Source organism: Hyperolius riggenbachi, chromosome 6, assembly GCF_040937935.1.
Source record: "Hyperolius riggenbachi isolate aHypRig1 chromosome 6, aHypRig1.pri, whole genome shotgun sequence".
Classification (NCBI taxonomy): Eukaryota; Metazoa; Chordata; class Amphibia; order Anura; family Hyperoliidae; genus Hyperolius; species Hyperolius riggenbachi.
Genome location: NC_090651.1, coordinates 247082517 through 247099438, shown reverse-complemented (window position 1 = coordinate 247099438; position 16922 = coordinate 247082517). Strand labels below are relative to the sequence as shown.

The following is a 16922-nucleotide window of genomic DNA, read 5'->3' as shown; positions in this document are numbered from 1 at the left end:
TTAATGTCCCTCATGTCCTCCAGGTCCGTATGAGAGGAATCTGCGCGAAGAGACTTGGGCTCAGAATACAGCCGGTATATGGCTAATCTTGCTGCTGCACAAGTTCCCGGTCATGTTAAATACTATTTCCCCTCCAAGCCGCCATGGATGGTGGGGAATGAAATAATTTGGCTTCCAGCAATTGCTGGAAGCCAAATTATTTTGTTTTAAAAGTAACTTCAGCTCCGTCTTCTGACGGCGCCAAAGTTACTCCCTATTGCAGCTTATGGTGGCGCCCGCTGCGCCCAAGTCTCCTGCGCTGGATTCACTGTGTTCGCTCCGGGCCCCCTTTGTTTTTTCCATCTAAAGTTCATGACCCAGCTGGGAACAACCTGCGCATACCCAGTTGGTAATGACTTGTAACTGTGCATGAGCAGCGATTGCAGAGGTGTGCGGCTGAGACAGCGCATGCGCTATAGTAGGCCAGTTGCAGACTTTACTTGGGGTGACAGAGGAACAATAAAAGAGAACCGGAGGACCCTGAGAGACCTCAAAGACAACGAAGGGCAGGAAGAAGCCCCAGGTGAGTAAAGTTAACGTATTTCCCTTGCCTTAGTTGTCTTTTAAAAGCAGTACATGAAGTTTTGACTTTTTTAACAAATGAAAAAGTAAAATGTAGTAGAAGAAAAGGGAGAAAAGTTGTCCACTTGGCCCCTGCCATATGCTGCCATTCAGCATCCAGTGCCGATCACATCCTTTTCTACCCTGCACGAAAAAGTAAAATATTATGTGGAAACACACTTGCAAGGCTTAGTTTATTACCAAAAATAAAACAAGATGGAAACAAAGTGATGCTGGAAACTTAATTATTAATAGATTATCCACACGTTACTTTGATAGAGGCTTAAACACAACCTCAAAGAATTATGCAAAAGAGACAAAAAGGCAAACAAGCAGAAAATAAACGGAAGTAAAAAACGTTAGAAACGCTGAAACTGAATTAAAACACTAAGGTCACTATTAACTAAGACAAACAGCATGCCTTATCCGAGTTAACACGCCTTATCAGAGATAACACGCCTTATCAAAGTTAACACTCCTTATCAGAGTAGCATAGCAAATGCTACAAACCCGCAGGGGCTCAGGGCAGGACAAGTGAAGCTCTAGCCATTGCCAATTAGCAGGCATACGTTTGTAGCTCTCGCTATGCTACTCTGATAAGACATGTTAACTTTGATAAGGCGTGTTATCTCTAATAAGGCATGTTAACTCGGATAAGGCATGCTCTTTGTCTTAGTGAATAAGTACTTTATATTTACAGGGACATGGGTCTGTGTACACATTCAAGGGCCATTGAGGATTTTGGATTGTTTACTAAGTAGTAAGCACTTGCACGTTGATGCTGACTTTGCTAAATTATTTGTTGCATTATTTGATCTGTATACCAAGGGCAAGTGTAGAGTGTATAGTACACTAATATATCCATATTAATCAACCGGTGCTGACATGTTTTAACTAAGAAAGATGGCTAAAGCCTATGGCAAATCATTATGACTTAGAATGTCTTGCAATATAAACTTTATCATATAAGTAAACATATCAATACAAGTACAATTACAAAATCAACAAATGGCTCTCTGATCCATAATTATTTCTGTCTTATGTGATGGAAGACAAGGTAAGCTGACTATCACTAAGGTAGAACTATAGTGGAGTAAAAGGTAAATGTCACTGTAGAGAGGTCTAGGAAGAACAGTCAATCAGGAATGGGAAGGGGGGGGGTGTTTGGGGGAGTGGCCAATCAGGAATATAGTGGGTGAACTAGAGCCCTACAGATGGCTTCAGATAATGGCCTCGACTGTCAGGTCCCATAGCACTTTCTCAGGCTGGGTTGATGATTCTTATGCCACTGTGCATGGAAATGCTGTCACAACCAATAAGGGGAGGCATGTGTAAAATAAAAAAAATGACAAACTTGAGGTCCACAGATCATTTCAGGGCTAGGGAATCATGTTATAAGCAGGGGAAATTTGAGGTTGATTTTGCATATTTATTACTACTCTAATGCTTTTTCTTTTTCTTTACTTCAGAATAATTAAAGGGACACGATAACACAGGATTATAATCTGCTGAATTGTAGCTAACTGAATACACAACTATGAGAAAACAAATGTAAGCATTGTTTCAGTTTTCAGAACATAATAAAAAAAATCAGGTTCTTAGCAGATTCTAAAATGATTTAAATATATCCGTAGGAAGCCATTTTTGATTTAACAATATTAAAGACAAAATAAAGAAGACATGTGAAAAACTAAGCACACCCCATGGTTCAATGGCTTGTCGAACCACCTTTAACAGCAATATCTTGGAGCAATGATTTTCTGAGTCACTTTATCAGATGCTCACATTGTTGTGGAGAAGTTTTGGCCCACTCTTCCTTGCAACATTGCTTTAGTACATTGAGGTTTTTTTGGACATTCATCTCTGCACAGCTCTCTTAAAGAGGAGCTGTTAGCCATACTATCTCAGGAAAAAAAACAAATATATAAGTAGATACATACTTGCTCTACTTACATAACATATGTATTGCACTGTCTACATTATGATTCCTGTGAATTTAATAAAGGAAAAGTAGAGAATCCTATTCTAGACAGTTTCCATATTTACTGTGGCTATTTTGAAGCCAGTCCTGATGTAACATCTGCCCTTAGTTTCCTCTGCCTGATTTGCCCACCCTTCACTATAGAAAGTGCATTGTTTCAGCATGAGAAATATTGGCCAATCAGAGAGGAACAGAGGTGTGGGAGAGGGAAACTGGAGGGAAAGAGGCTTCCGCCAATCAGGCTGCATTAGTTAAGACTGAGGGGTAGTACAGAAGCAAAAAAAGACAACCCAGCATGCCCTGCAACTTCTCTTTTGTGTACCAAATTTTCTGTGTACCAAATAAGTCATGTAAACTAGGGAATGATCATTTATCAACAAGAAAAGTAATAGTGCTTTTAACTTTGCCTGATTAGCATCCTCATTACTTGTTTATCAGCTAAAAGTAAATAATATAATTTTTGATTTTAAGCTTGACTGTTACTCTTGAAGCTTTCTCCACAGTATTAGATAGGATTGAGGTCTGGACTTTGCTTGGGCCACTGTAACACCTTGACTCTAATTTTTCAGACAGTCTATCATTCCATTGTACCACCGTGCTTAGGTTTGTTGCCCTGTTGCATAACTCAATTTTAGTGAAGCTTTAGATGTCACACAGATGTCCTCACATTTGAATTTGGAATACTTTGGTATACAGAGTATTTCAAGATTAACTCAATGACTACAAGGTACTCTGGTTATGTGGCTGCAAAACAAGCCAATATCCTCAACACCCCTGTACCACCATGACATATAGTTCATATAAAGTGTTTATGATGATATTCTCTGTTTTTTGCCCAATGTGGCACTGTGTATTATGGTCATATAGCTCCACTTTGCTGATGGCCACATAGCTTGGCTCAGAGTTTGCACATCTGCTCTGTCTACTCCACATTCTGATCCTCCCTCTACATCCGGTATAATAATAGAGGAGGCTGACATGGCACACTGCTTCTGCATTTGGTCCTTAGTCTTTGTTAAACAAATAATAACAACACAGTGTAATATGTCCAGTGTTGCTCATCTGAGGTTGTATGTACCTAGTTTCAAGACCTGCTAAGAATCAGACCATTTTGGAATTTTCTCATTATGTTCTGAAACCTTAGAACTATAAGAGTTACATTGACATATATGCATAAAGATATTAGTATAATAGCACTTTTCAATTTGTGTAGCCCACCCAATAAATTAAGTTCACTGCTGCAAAGGCAGCTGGGAAAACTGCCCTGGCATAAACATCAATGGTATCAGTATCTATGGGCTTCAGAAGAGACTTCAGTTGTCTTCCTTTGTTGTCATGCTTGAGTTCTTGAGAACGCTGTTTGCAGCTGATTCCTCTGCATCTGCTTTTGGTCATTGATCCAGCAATACTAGCATAGTGATCAACCAGGTTGACATTTACACCCAATACTGACAAGGTGAGCAAAACTATGGCATGATTACCATCCTTCATCGGTACCTGAAATGACATTATACATTACAAATATTAATAGAAACAGTGGTGTAGTGGATCGCAATCTTGCCTAGCTTACATTTGTACCAGGACACTATTTGCATGTAGCTTGCATGTTCACCCCATGTTGGAGTGGGTTTCTTCCAGGTCTTCCAGTTTCCTCCCACATTCCAAAATCAGACACATAGGTTAATTGACTCTCTCTCAACCCCCCCCCCCCCCAACACACAACTTAAAAAAAAAAAAAAAAAAAAAAAAGGATTGGTCTTAGACTGCAATAGGGACATCAGACAATGACTGACTGACTATGGTAGGGGTAGTGGTATGGTATGGTAGGAAGTCTCTCCGGCCGGGTGATAACGATATCCAGTGTGGGATGACATTGTGTTACAGTAGACAGTGGGACAGGATATTAAAAGTCAGCGGTGAGAGAGGAAACCACTATGGGCAGAAATGTGAGATCAATATTGTAATCTGAAACCCACCTTCACCCTGTGAAATTGGTAAACACTTGTCACACTGAACTTTATATTATTTACCTTTCATTGTACCTTTGTTGCTCTGAAGAGTTTATATACTATGCTTTGCCATATTAAACCAACTGGGCACCTGAGAATGTTACCATGCACCTGATTTACAAAGGCAGGTGAGTAACTTCCATTATTTGCATGGTCCCACAATGAGAATAGACAAGGTGGAAGGTGAAAAAATGAAAAAGCACAGAGACAAAGGGAGCCCAAATGGTGCAGTATGTCACAGAAATTGATAGGAAAAGGTAGGTGGCGATCTGCATACCCAACTGCACTCGTGTATCCAGGCAAGCTGGAGACAGTTGCCCTCTTGTAGGGAAAAAAAACACCTTTGGTTCCCACAAAGGGCCTAAGGTGTGTGGGTGGTGGGTTATGCACAAAAGGAGATATTAAAAACAATAAAATAAAGGATGAGGTGGCTTACCTCAATGAAGACAAATTCATAGATTTTATGCATTTTATTATGCACTGGCAATGCGTTTTGTGCATCTCTGCCCACTTCCTCAGTCCAAATCAAGTGCCACAAAGTGCTTTGAGACAGAAATAGGGTGCCTCTTTCCTCCTTTTGTCCACATTGAGAATGTTCTTATAATGACTACACAAACTCTTTTTATCTCTCCATGGTGCTCATACCTCCCAACATTTGCAAATAAGAAAGCTGGACACTTAGGCCACACCCCTAACCACACCCCTGCCACACACCTAGTCAATCATATATATATATATATATATATATATATATATATATATATATATATATATATATATATACACACACATTTTTTTTTTTTATAAACCTGCAATGGTCCTTTACAAGGGCGAGGGTGCCCATGGAGGCGAAAAAATGATCGAGGCCCCAGCCGGCGGATGCGGTGCGTGGGATAATATTGTCCCTCCCTCCCCTTCCTCCGAATGTGCCCCCCAGAGTCCCCCTGTATGCATGAGTTTAAGAGCGCAGCGGAGCGGGCAGTCTTACCATTCATCCTCGCATACCGGGCATCTCCGCTTCCTGTGACATCATAGGAAGTAGATGGAAGCCAGAGATGCCCGGTACGCGAGGATGAATGGAAAGACTGCCCGCTCCGCTGCTCTCTTAAACTCTGCATACAGGGGGACACATTCGGAGGGAGGGACAATATTGTCCCATACACCGCATCCCACACACCGCATCCGCCGGCTGGGGCCTCAATCTTTTTTTTTTGCACATCTGACCACCCCAACCGCCCGGGACACTGGGGGGTCATAATAGGACAGCAGGAGATACCCCCCCCAAATCGGGACAGTCCCGACGAAAATGGGTCGGCTGGGGCTATGATGGTGCTGTGTGTTGCATGCAGCACCGGAGCAGGTTACTGCTTACTATCCTGTTGCCATGACATTGCTTCCACCATTCTCAATTATAGCTTTAAAGCAAGTTTCATCTAAACTACATACATAAATAACATGTTTTACTAATGTACATTGCTATCCAATCTTGGCTAGAGTTGCAGAATGTATTGTGCCTTTATCATGAGGGCCGCTCTCTTGCTTGTTGCAAATTCTTTAAATACCATTATTTGCATGTGACCCCTTTCTGTTCTGACATTAGTTTCAGGCCCAGTACACACCTGCAGCCAAGGCCACCTGAAACAATTCTTCATGTTCTTTTCAGGCAATCTGCCCCCTATCTGATCACTAGCACATAGGTGCTACAGATGTTGGAGGACAACTGTGCATTGTCTAGAAAGGTACCCAAAACAATCTCAAATTATCATTTTGAGCAGCCCAAGTTTAATTCAAGAATGAGTACTAAGCATCTCTAAGATAACTGTTTACACAGGAGGGAGGTGGCAGTGGAGAGAGCGGACTGTTGCTGCTGCAGCAAAGGAATTGCAGCACTCCTATTCAGGGTGCAACTGAAATGATTACTAACAGATGTGTGCAATGCCCCTCAGATATTTAAATACACATCTTGAATTCAAAACGGATGCAAACTATGCACTAAACCCTAAAACTAGATACAATTGAATGCAAATTGATACACATATATGCAGCTAGCTATAAGTAGACTTACATTTTTGTATAACAGGAGGAGACGGCAGCGCTTCCAAATGCAGGCTGCACCCGAATTATCCAGCTGCATAGATGTGCAGCGCCCACATACAGGCAGATTTCACAACTTGCATTCATAGAAATGCAACAAATGGAGGACGTTAGCTACCAATAAACAGTTTGCGCACAGATTGTTCAGTACTAGACTCTTCCACCACGTTGCTTGCTTCCACCATTCTCAATTATAGCTTTAAAGCAAGCTTCATCTAAACTACATACATAAACAACATGTTTTACTAATGTACATTGCTATCCAATCTTGGCTAGAGGTTGCAGAATGTATTGTGCCTTTATCATGAGGGTTGCTCTCTTGCTTGCTGCAAATTCTTTAAATACCATTATTTGCATGTGACACCTTTCTGTTTTGACATTATTTTCAGGCCCAGTACACACCTGCAACCAAGGCCACCTGAAACAATTCTTCATGTTTTTTTCAGGCAGTCGGCCCCCTATCGGATCAAAACTGATGCAAACTATGCACTAAACCAGTCATGGGCAAACTTGGCCCTCCAGCTGTTAAGGAACTACAGGTCCCACAATGCATTTGCCTTTATGAGTCATGACTGTGGCTGTAAGACTCCTGCAATGCATTGTGGGACTTGTAGTTCCTTAACAGCTGGAGGGCCAAGTTTGCCCATGCCTGCACTAAACCCTAACACTAGATACAATTGAATGCAAATTGATACACATGAATGCAGCTAGCCATAAGTAGACTTACATTTTTATATAACAGGAGGAGATGGCAGCGCTTCCAAATGCAGGCTGCACCCGAATTCTCCAGCTGCATAGATGTGCAGCGCCCACATACAGGCAGATTACACAACTTGCATTCAAAAGAGATGCAACAAATTGAGGACGTTAGCTACCTATAAACAGTTTGCGCACAGATTGTTCAGTACTAGACTCTTCCACCATGTTGAGGTGTTCTCGTGGAAGAGACCTAACCTCTAACTAACAATTAAACATAGTGAAAACCTGGGGCAGCTAGCCATAAAATGGTTTAGGCTCGGTTCACATTAGCTTTTGCCAACAGAAACTGCTGTACGGTTCCATAGTCTGTTCTGCTGAGCAGACAAAAAAATGCAGCAGGACCCAATTTTCCGGACCGTTTCGTTCAGCAGAACGGATGGTTTTGCAGCACAATAGGAGCCTATAGAAAACGGACGTTTTACAGCACACTGACCGTAAAAATTGACTGTTTTCCAGGATCCAGATGGCCGGATCCGGAAGGGCAGGTCAGCAAAAAAAACGCAGATGTGAACCGGGCCTTACACATTTTCTAAAGAACAGCAAAATAATTGGCAGCGCTCGTATTAAAGGGGTTCTGTGGATCATAGAAAAAAACAAAACTGACACTTACCTAGGGCTTCTATCGGCCCCCTGTAGCTGTCATGTCCCATGCTGTCCTATGATTCTCCATTCCCCGCCACCGGCACCGGTCTATTATTCATCTAACTAGATGAATAATGCTCGCTCCTGCTTGCGTCTCCGGGAGCTTACTGCGCAGGTGCAGTACGAGGGCTTCTCATACTGCGCCTGCGCAGTAAGCTCCTGATAAACGCAGCGGGAGCGAGCGCACGTGTGACCACAGCCCCGCAGATGCAGTTGATCATCTGGATCAATTGGACCGGGACCTGTGGTGGGGAACGGAGGATCGTAGGAGGATGGCGCGGGACATGACAGCTGCAGGGGGCCGATAGAAGCACCAGGTAAGTGTCAGGTTTTGCTTTTTTATGATCTGTAGAATCCCTTTAAGGCTGCAACTGAAATAAAACCGACAGAGTTAAATACACACCTTGAATTTAAAACAGACGCAAGCTATGCGATAAACCTTAAAATTAGATAAAATTTAATGCAAACTGATACACGACAGCAGCTAGCCATAAGTTGACTTACATTTTTGTACAACAAGAGGAGATGGTAGTGCTTCCAAATGCAGGCTGCACCCGAATTGACCAGCTGCATAGATGTGCAGAGCCCAATACAAGGGCAGATTACACAACTTGCATTCAAAACAGATGCAACAAACTGTGCTGTGATAAATCATGTCTAACCTTCTGTTCCAGTTTGGTACGTGCCGGCTTTACTTTCTGCTTCTTCATATAATCTGCATTGTAGTGGGCAAAGGCATACTCCACCAGGGCAGCGAACACAAAGACATAGCATATTAGGAAGTAGATATCCAGAGCTTTAATTGCAGATGCTCTGGGCAGAGATGATCGAGCACTGTCCATCAGAGTGGTCATTGTAAGCACAGTGGTGATACCTGCAATAGGAAATCAATAAGGAATGCACAATCTTCTGAATACAAATGCACAGGACTCAATTTCACAAGAAAGGTGACTACCCACTCCTAGATTGCAACTCGATGTGGCAAAATGATTGATCCCTCTCTGATCAGCACAGAGCGCTATTAAAAATAGATCAAACCGCTGTGTTGCTCTGTTTGATGCAACATAACCCTATGGACTATTGATCGAACATCGCGTGTGCCCTGCCCAATCAATGCAAACCCTGCATCCTGTCCAATCGATTCTTTCGGCAGATTCAATCAATGATCGAATCTTCTGGGAATCAAACAGGAAAATCAGCAAGTGTATGAGCTGAAGATAATAAATCCAGCAAGCCCGGCCTTGATTTATTAGGAGCCATTTGTTATTAGTTTAGGCATGGGCAAACTTGGCCCTCCAGCTGTTACGGAACTACAAGTCCCACAATGCATTGCAGGACTCTGACAGCCACAGTCATGACTCATAAAGGCAAATGAATTGTGGGACTTGTAGTTCCGTAACAGCTGGAGGGCCAAGTTTCCCCATGCCTGTATTAGTTGATGATTGTTAGCTAACATTTTTCGGTCACACCAAACTTTACTTAGGATCTCTTATAAAACTTATACTCTTTGATAATCTCCAACCTGCTGATGCCTTATAAGCCAGGCCCAAGGCTGTGAGTATGGAAAGATGTGCTGGAAAGTGAAGCTGCCACATTGCAAACAGCCACTCATGTGCAGAGAATTTCCCCACAAAGCTTGATCAGCTGCAAGAAGTGAGCTGTTTTACTTTACTGCACATCTCCTTAGGACCGTTTATCAAGAGAGGCATTGTTGGCTTCTGGACAATAATAAAAGGTATATGAAAGGCTGAGTTGTTAATATCTGAGTGGTTTAGCTATGTAGCACAGGTTAGGAAAATGTGGCTCCAAGTGGCACCTGCAAGGTTTCCTCTGAACTGGTAGAGAAGGCAGCTGTGTTTGAATACCGCTCCCCAGTTTACAAACATTAACATTGTATTTTAAACTTTCTGTACATGAACTAATTGTTCATATAACATATCAATATTATATTAGTTATTTTAATTTAATGCTAATGAAATGATATATTTGCATTTCAGTCTTCAGACTGTGCTGTCCTCTTTTCATAAAGCGACATGTAACATAATGAGACATTTATGGCAGTGTATGTATAGTCCAAGGCACATATTTATTTCACTTTTTCATCAAAGTTTTCTCTTGGGAGAAAAATTTTCATCTCCTGTTTAAAGGACAAGTGTAACGAGAGGAATATGGAGACTGCCATATTTATTTCCTTTTAATCAATACCAGTTGCCTGGCTGTCCTGCTGATCCTCCATCTCTAATACTTCTAGCCATAGACCCTGAACAAGCATGCAGCAGATCAGGTGGTTCTGACATTATTGTCAGATCTGACAAGATTAGCTGCTTGCTTGCTTCTGGTGTTATTATTCAGACACTACTGACATACATCAGCAGGGCTGCCAGGCAACTGGTAATGTTTAAAAGGAAATAAATATGGCAGCCTCCTTATTCTTCTCAATTCATTTGTCCTTTAAAATAACTTTTCAGTACTTTGCAAAAAAAAAAAAAAGTACGGTAGGTGAAAAAGTACTTTCAAAATATTTTAAGTATTTTCTTGCTTGCTGGTGGCTTAAATGGCATGTTATTGATAAGGGCCAATATGCAATTAACTTTTTCTCCTAAGTTTTCTCCTAGGTAATATTTTCAAGCGTGTCAATAAAAAAACCCTTTTAAACCACCAACAAGCAAGAAAACACTCCAAATATTTCTTTAGTACTTTTTCAAATACTTTTTGGTACTTTTTCAGTAACAAAGTACTGAAAATCCATACCTAATCCAATGAGACTAACCTCCCTGGCGTTCTATTAAAATCGCCAGGGAGGCTGCGGGAGGGGTTTTTTTTAATAAAAAAAAAACTATTTCATGCAGCCAACTGAAAGTTGGCTGCATGAAAGCCCACTAGAGGGCGCTCCGGAGGCGATCTTCTGATCGCCTCCGGCGGCCAGAAGTAACACGGAAGGCCGCAATGAGCGGCCTTCCGTGTTTCGCTTACCTCGTCGCCATGGCGACGAGCGGAGTGACGTCATGGACGTCAGCCGACGTCCTGACGTCAGCCGCCTCCGATCCAGCCCTTAGCGCTGGCCGGAACTTTTTGTTCCAGCTAAGCTGGGCTCAGGCGGCTGGGGGGACCCTCTTTCGCCGCTGCATGCGGCGGATCGCCGCGCTGCAGCGGCGATCAGGCAGCACACGCGGCTGGCAAAGTGCCGGCTGCGTGTGCTGCTTTTTATTTGAGCCAAATCGGCCCAGCAGGGCCTGAGCGGCAGGCTCCGGCGGTACTGGACGAGCTGAGCTCGTCCAGACCGCCCAGCAGGTTAAGAAGTTCTCCTTTAGGCCTCGTTCACATCTACAAAAAAAAGGTTTCTGCTCATGGCGCTTGGGTGGGCGCTGCGTTTTTTTTAAAGCAATTTTCATTGATTGCGTTTTTTCACTCCCTGGCGCAAGTCAGGACGTGAGCGCTTTGATCCGGAAATGAATAAATACAATTCACTAAGATGTGAACTTTTTCATAGGGAATTATTGCACAAGCATTTTGAGGGTGATTTTGAAAATCGCCTGCGCTTGAAAAAAAGGGCAAAAACAGGGCCCTTTTACACTACACAGCTGAATCGCTAGTGATTTTTTAATCGCTAGGGTTGTTACTTTATCATAGAAATTATGAGAAGTATTTTCCACGTGAACTAGCCCTTAAGGCAGTACTCTATTATGAATGTGGAGTATACAATATATTGGAGTGTACAGCTCATTTATATAAGGATTTTACCTAGTGATACTCTTGCAGGAACAGCCGATTGACTAATCCAGAAGGAGACCCATGACATGGCCACCAGTAACATAGATGGTACATAGGACTGTATGATGTACATGCCTCGATTCCTCTTCAGCTGGAAGTGAAGTGTCAGTCGTGGGAACTGACCTGCTGTAGACAGAGAACAGCAGGAATAGGAGAATGAGCAGCTACAACACTTGGATAGGGCAGGAAGCAAATGGAATGGAATGCTTCCACTTTCCATGGATCAGCAAAAGAAGGACAGGGGAAGAACAGCAACAAAACTTTGGTCAGGTCAGGCAACAAGTGCAATAGAATGCCTTCTACTCCCCCGCGTTATACATCTGCAAAGTGGGGAGAAGGGGATACTGCAATAGAAAAACGAACCAGGACTTTACCTGGATGAGTTGCAAACTTTATATCACAGTAACAGCAAGCACAACGTTTCGGTCATCAAGTTCTGCATCAAGTACACTTGATAAAGGTCTTGATGACTGAAATGTTGTGCTTGCTGTTACTGTGATGTATAGTAAAGCAAAGTATGCAACTGATCCAGATGGAGTCCCACTTCTTTTTTCCATTGGGGCTCTTACGTTGCCCATCAGTAGTCTGGACCTTATTGCTCTGACTTCCTGGGAGATATAGCCTCTTATTTTGTGGTGATTGAGGGAAGTTATACACTTTCTGGAGAAGGGAATACCAGCTACATTACTTTGTTAGGGTTGAGTGCGGGCATGTTTCCCTGCTGTATGCATCTACAAAAGCAAGAGAAAGCGAGAGCAGCTGTAGCATTCCTCTGCCACACCACTTGCTTCCAGGGATTTGGTGAGTATAAGCTGTGATTTTTTTTGGGGGGGGGGAGTTGCATTTTGGAGGTAAGAAAAGTTGTTCATACCCAGTTATATACAGAACTTTCCATATTCATAAGAAATATTTGCAGACAGCCTTATTGAAATGCATCAAGGCAAAATATTTGTTCATATTCTTTATTCCCTTTCATGGGACACCCTGCTGATCTAATGAAGAAGAGACTGCTGATTTTCTGAATAATAAACAGCTCGGTGTATTGATTGCACAGAATTGATGTTTACAATTATAGGAGAAGTCTGACAATATAAATTAGACATATATCTCACAGATCTCACTCTAGACAGAAAGCCTGGGGCGAAGAGCTGGCTGTGATTAATTCATATTATAATTTGATATACTATTCTGTGGAAAGGAATGCATTCTCTTTCTTTTTATGATACGTTGAATATATGGAACAGGCTTGGCTGGCATTCAAACGAGCTTTACTGATGAGCTGATAACGTCTCACGATTGATCACTGAATAACAGCTGACAACATGAGCAGATCTTAGCACAAAGAAAAGATACAGCAGAAAACATAATTAATGGCAATACTGTGGATCCTTTGGCTACCCTCCCTTACTGATGTTTGACGGATGCAAAATTACATTTTTTGGGCATCTACCTTTACTATATCATAAGTTATCTCTAGGGAACTGCTGAGAGGGTGTATCCGACACCTGCACTGTGCAGTGGATGCACCGGAACACAAAATGCTTAGAGACAAAAAATTAAACATTGTTCTTATGGTGCTGGTATTTGGAAGCGATTTCACGGTGCTTAAAGAGAACCAGAGACGAAGCACCCTCATGTATTTTATTACATTTATCAGTGGGAACATGACAGTAAACACCTACCCTGCTTTTAGTTTTATTCTTCTCAGTCTAATCTATCTGTTATCAACTGTGATAAGAATCCACTGATTCAGTCTATGGAATCATTATAGCTGAGTCACTCTTCTGTGGAGTCTTTTCAAGCCCAAGCCTTCCCCCTCCTGGATCAGATTTCATACTCAGAGCTGTTGACATGGGAGGGCCTGCTGCTGCCGAGAAAGTAGCTCTGACACACACAAGTGTATCTGTGTGCACTGTGCAGCCAGTCATTATCTACTGTATGCAGTTTCATTTCTATGAGAGACACTTCCTACAGGCAGCCACACAGCATTCCAGAATAATAGTTGAAAGCAGACAAATGAAAGGCTGCAGCAGCCCTGCTTGTCTATAGTCTCATAGAGGCTAGACAGCACATCCAGAACAACTCATAACCCGGAAGCAGAACAGGTATGAGCCGGTGGCCATATTGGATATTTCCTGGAGCAATAATGGATAAAAAACACTCAAAAAGGCACACCAGAGTGGCAAAATTATCAGGTAGAGCATTTATTCTTTACAAGCTATCAACTGATATGTTTATTTTGTGTGAATCGTTCATCTCTGGTTCCCTTTAAAGGGCACCTAAAGTTACAATAAATTAGCCAGTTTAACTTACCTGGGCCTTCTTCCAGCACTCTCAAGTCCCCCTAGTCCCTTGCCAGTCTTTTCCCTTAAGCCCTTGTGATGCTCTGCATGAGTGACCCTGGCCCATGGGTCTCTTAATGGTGCTCCCGTGGGCACCGCCAAAATTACTACTGCGCATCTGCCAAACACTCCTGAGTATAGGAGCACAATAAAGGAAATGCATGGCCTGGGCCACACATGTACAGTAGTCCACGACCAGCCCAGTGGCCACCTTTCGGAGGGGCCCAGTGGCTGAAGGAAGAAGAGCGGAACAACAGCAAGGGAAAAGGAGGACTGCAGAGGGCTGGAAGAAGCCCCAGGTAAGTTAAAGAAAAGTTTAATTGTAAAAATTGTCCAGTTACTTACCTAGGGCTTCTTTCAGCCCTCTGAAGTTCGCTGTCATTCTACACTGCATTGTTCAGCCATTATGGCCCTAGGAATGCTGAATGCAAGGCCCCGTGCCTCCTCCATCATGTTCCCGCTGGGAGTGTTCTGAGCTTGCGCAGTGAGTAAAAATTGCCACTGCACATGCGCAGAACACTCCCATCCACGGGAGCGCAATTGAGGAGGCATGCAGACAGTGCTGTGCATGCACAGTGGCTGGTGACTCTGTAAGTGACTGAGCTTTTGGAGGGGGACAGTGGAGGAGGAACGGCACAGCGTGAAATGATGGTGAATTACCAGAAGAACTTCAAGGAGCTGGAAGAAAGCCCAGGTAAGTAAGTATCCCTCTAAACTGGACACCTTAATATCACTTTAGGTCCCCTTTAAGCTACATACACACTTGGTGAAAGCTGCCGATAATCTAGTCTCTGCTGAGAATCTAGCATGTGTAAAGTTGTCCCCGATCCCACTTGGCACATCTGTGCATGGCAAATTGATGGCCTCCTCCATTCTGCATAGCAGCAGCCTGTGTTGGTAGCCTCAAGGCTAGCATGGCAGCCTTGGCCCTGTATTGTCACATGAAAAACTCAAGTCTCTATCCCCCTTCTGGGCAACAGTCCTGGTATTTGTGTATGAGAGTTTAGAATATTAAGGTTATGCACAACCCCAATATCTCAAATCCTGTTTCTCTTGAATTACCTCTTCTGCCCTAACTCCTTTACTGCATTATTAACCCAGCCCCCTGGCACCTATGTCTAACCTTAATCTACCCTTTCCCATGTCACAAAATAGCAATATATGGGTCAATGTGTCTCTGTTTTTTCAAATGATTTTACAGATCAATCAAATGGAATTTTCCCTTATGCTTGATCAAGAGTTTATCAAAATTTCTACAGTACTGATCAAAATTTGTGCATCAAAAAAAAAGGTCCATTCATTGTTTGTACACAATCAGTACATTTTTTGAAGAATCATAAAATCAAACCATTTGGTTGTAATGTATAAGGCCATCTATATGGTAACAGTGATTCCTTTGTAACTGCTGTCCTCTAACAGCTATAATTTTAACCTACATGGAAAGTTAAGGGAAAGCTAAGCCTACAATGGTCTACTGATATACTATTTATCAGTGTTACACAAACTATTTTGTATTTTAATGATTCTGAATTTTTTTCTTTCATTTTCAGTCTGTTTGAAGCTTGTGAACTTGAGGCTTGGACAACACAGTCTGCTTGGTGAATGGAATATCAGTTTGCAGAATCAGAGCAATTTATCTGCTAACACAGCCAGTTCGCACTAGAAAATGTAGACGTTCGTGGAAAGAAGAAAGAAAAAAGGTCAATAACAACTATGCTGGAAAAGAACAATTCAATTCACTACGCCCAAATGGAATAATTCAATACGGTAATGCAAAGAGCAGCGGCATATTTATACTGTAATGTAGTAACCCTTGGCAGCCAATCACAATTTATGCTTTACTACCTGACTGTACTAATTCTTTTTGCTTGTTCCAGCAGCTTGGGTACTACACTTGCTTTGCATACTGCTGTATGAATAAGCACACACTTAACAAGTACAAATAGCATCATAGCCTTACCAGATTTGAAGTTCATCACTTCCCTTGCGAATGAGTAGTTTGTAATGGTGAACTGTGCCAACTCAAGCTTATCCAGGCCATGGATCTGCTCCTGCTTCTCTGACCAGTGGTAAAGAATGTCATCTGCTGAGTAGCCATCTGTCATAGCATAACATTGGCATATTACACACTGCAGTATTCATGTTGTTGTCAAGGTATTTCTGTTACAGTGAAACATCCAATTAAGAATGACATTTCTGTACTGAATTTGCACTCACAATTTAGCTTCAGGTGATAGAAATTCTTAACTGCTACACAAACCTAAAATCTAATGTAGACAAATGTAATTTATATACATATAGATACAAAGGCAGCATATACAGTATATGCATGCTAATTTCTGCTAGGATGGCTGCACTATTAAGTTTCCTTGTTAGAGCAGAATTCCAGTGATTAAAGAGGCATTATGGCAAAAAACTGTAAAATTTAAAATATGTGCAAACATAGAGAAATAATAAAAAAAACAATTGAATTCCGCACTTGTCCAAACTGTTTCCACTTTTATTCAGGACGTATTTAGCATTACATCAAAGCTGACATGTTTCGGGCTCGCGCCCTTAATCATAGCTAACATTGAGACACTAAAAGACCACATATATATCCTCCTAAAAAGGAAGGTTGGGGAAATCAAGGGGGACTCCGTCTACACCACCCATATCCACATCACAGAAATCCCTCCCCTACAAGCATAGGAAGATAACATTAAAATGAATAAGAAAAACTTA

The 16922-nt window shown here is 42.1% G+C and overlaps 1 protein-coding gene across 5 annotated transcripts in view; it reads right to left on the bottom strand.

Moving 5' to 3' along the window:
• Nucleotides 1-280: 280 nt before the first annotated feature.
• Nucleotides 281-16922, bottom strand: part of GABRD (gamma-aminobutyric acid type A receptor subunit delta) — a 101328-nt gene continuing 84686 nt past the window's right edge. For 4 of the 5 annotated variants that reach the window (XM_068240659.1, XM_068240657.1, XM_068240655.1 and 1 more), the window contains exons 6-9: nt 16159-16296; nt 11827-11982; nt 8748-8959; nt 1264-4078 (exon numbers count right to left, since the gene is read on the bottom strand). In XM_068240659.1, the coding sequence (XP_068096760.1) occupies nt 3782-4078; nt 8748-8959; nt 11827-11982; nt 16159-16296 (803 nt within the window). In that variant the 3' untranslated portion in view covers nt 1264-3781. Of the gene's footprint in view, nt 745-1263; nt 4079-8747; nt 8960-11826; nt 11983-16158; nt 16297-16922 lie in introns of those variants that run through there. The other variant, XM_068240658.1, reaches the window with a different exon arrangement.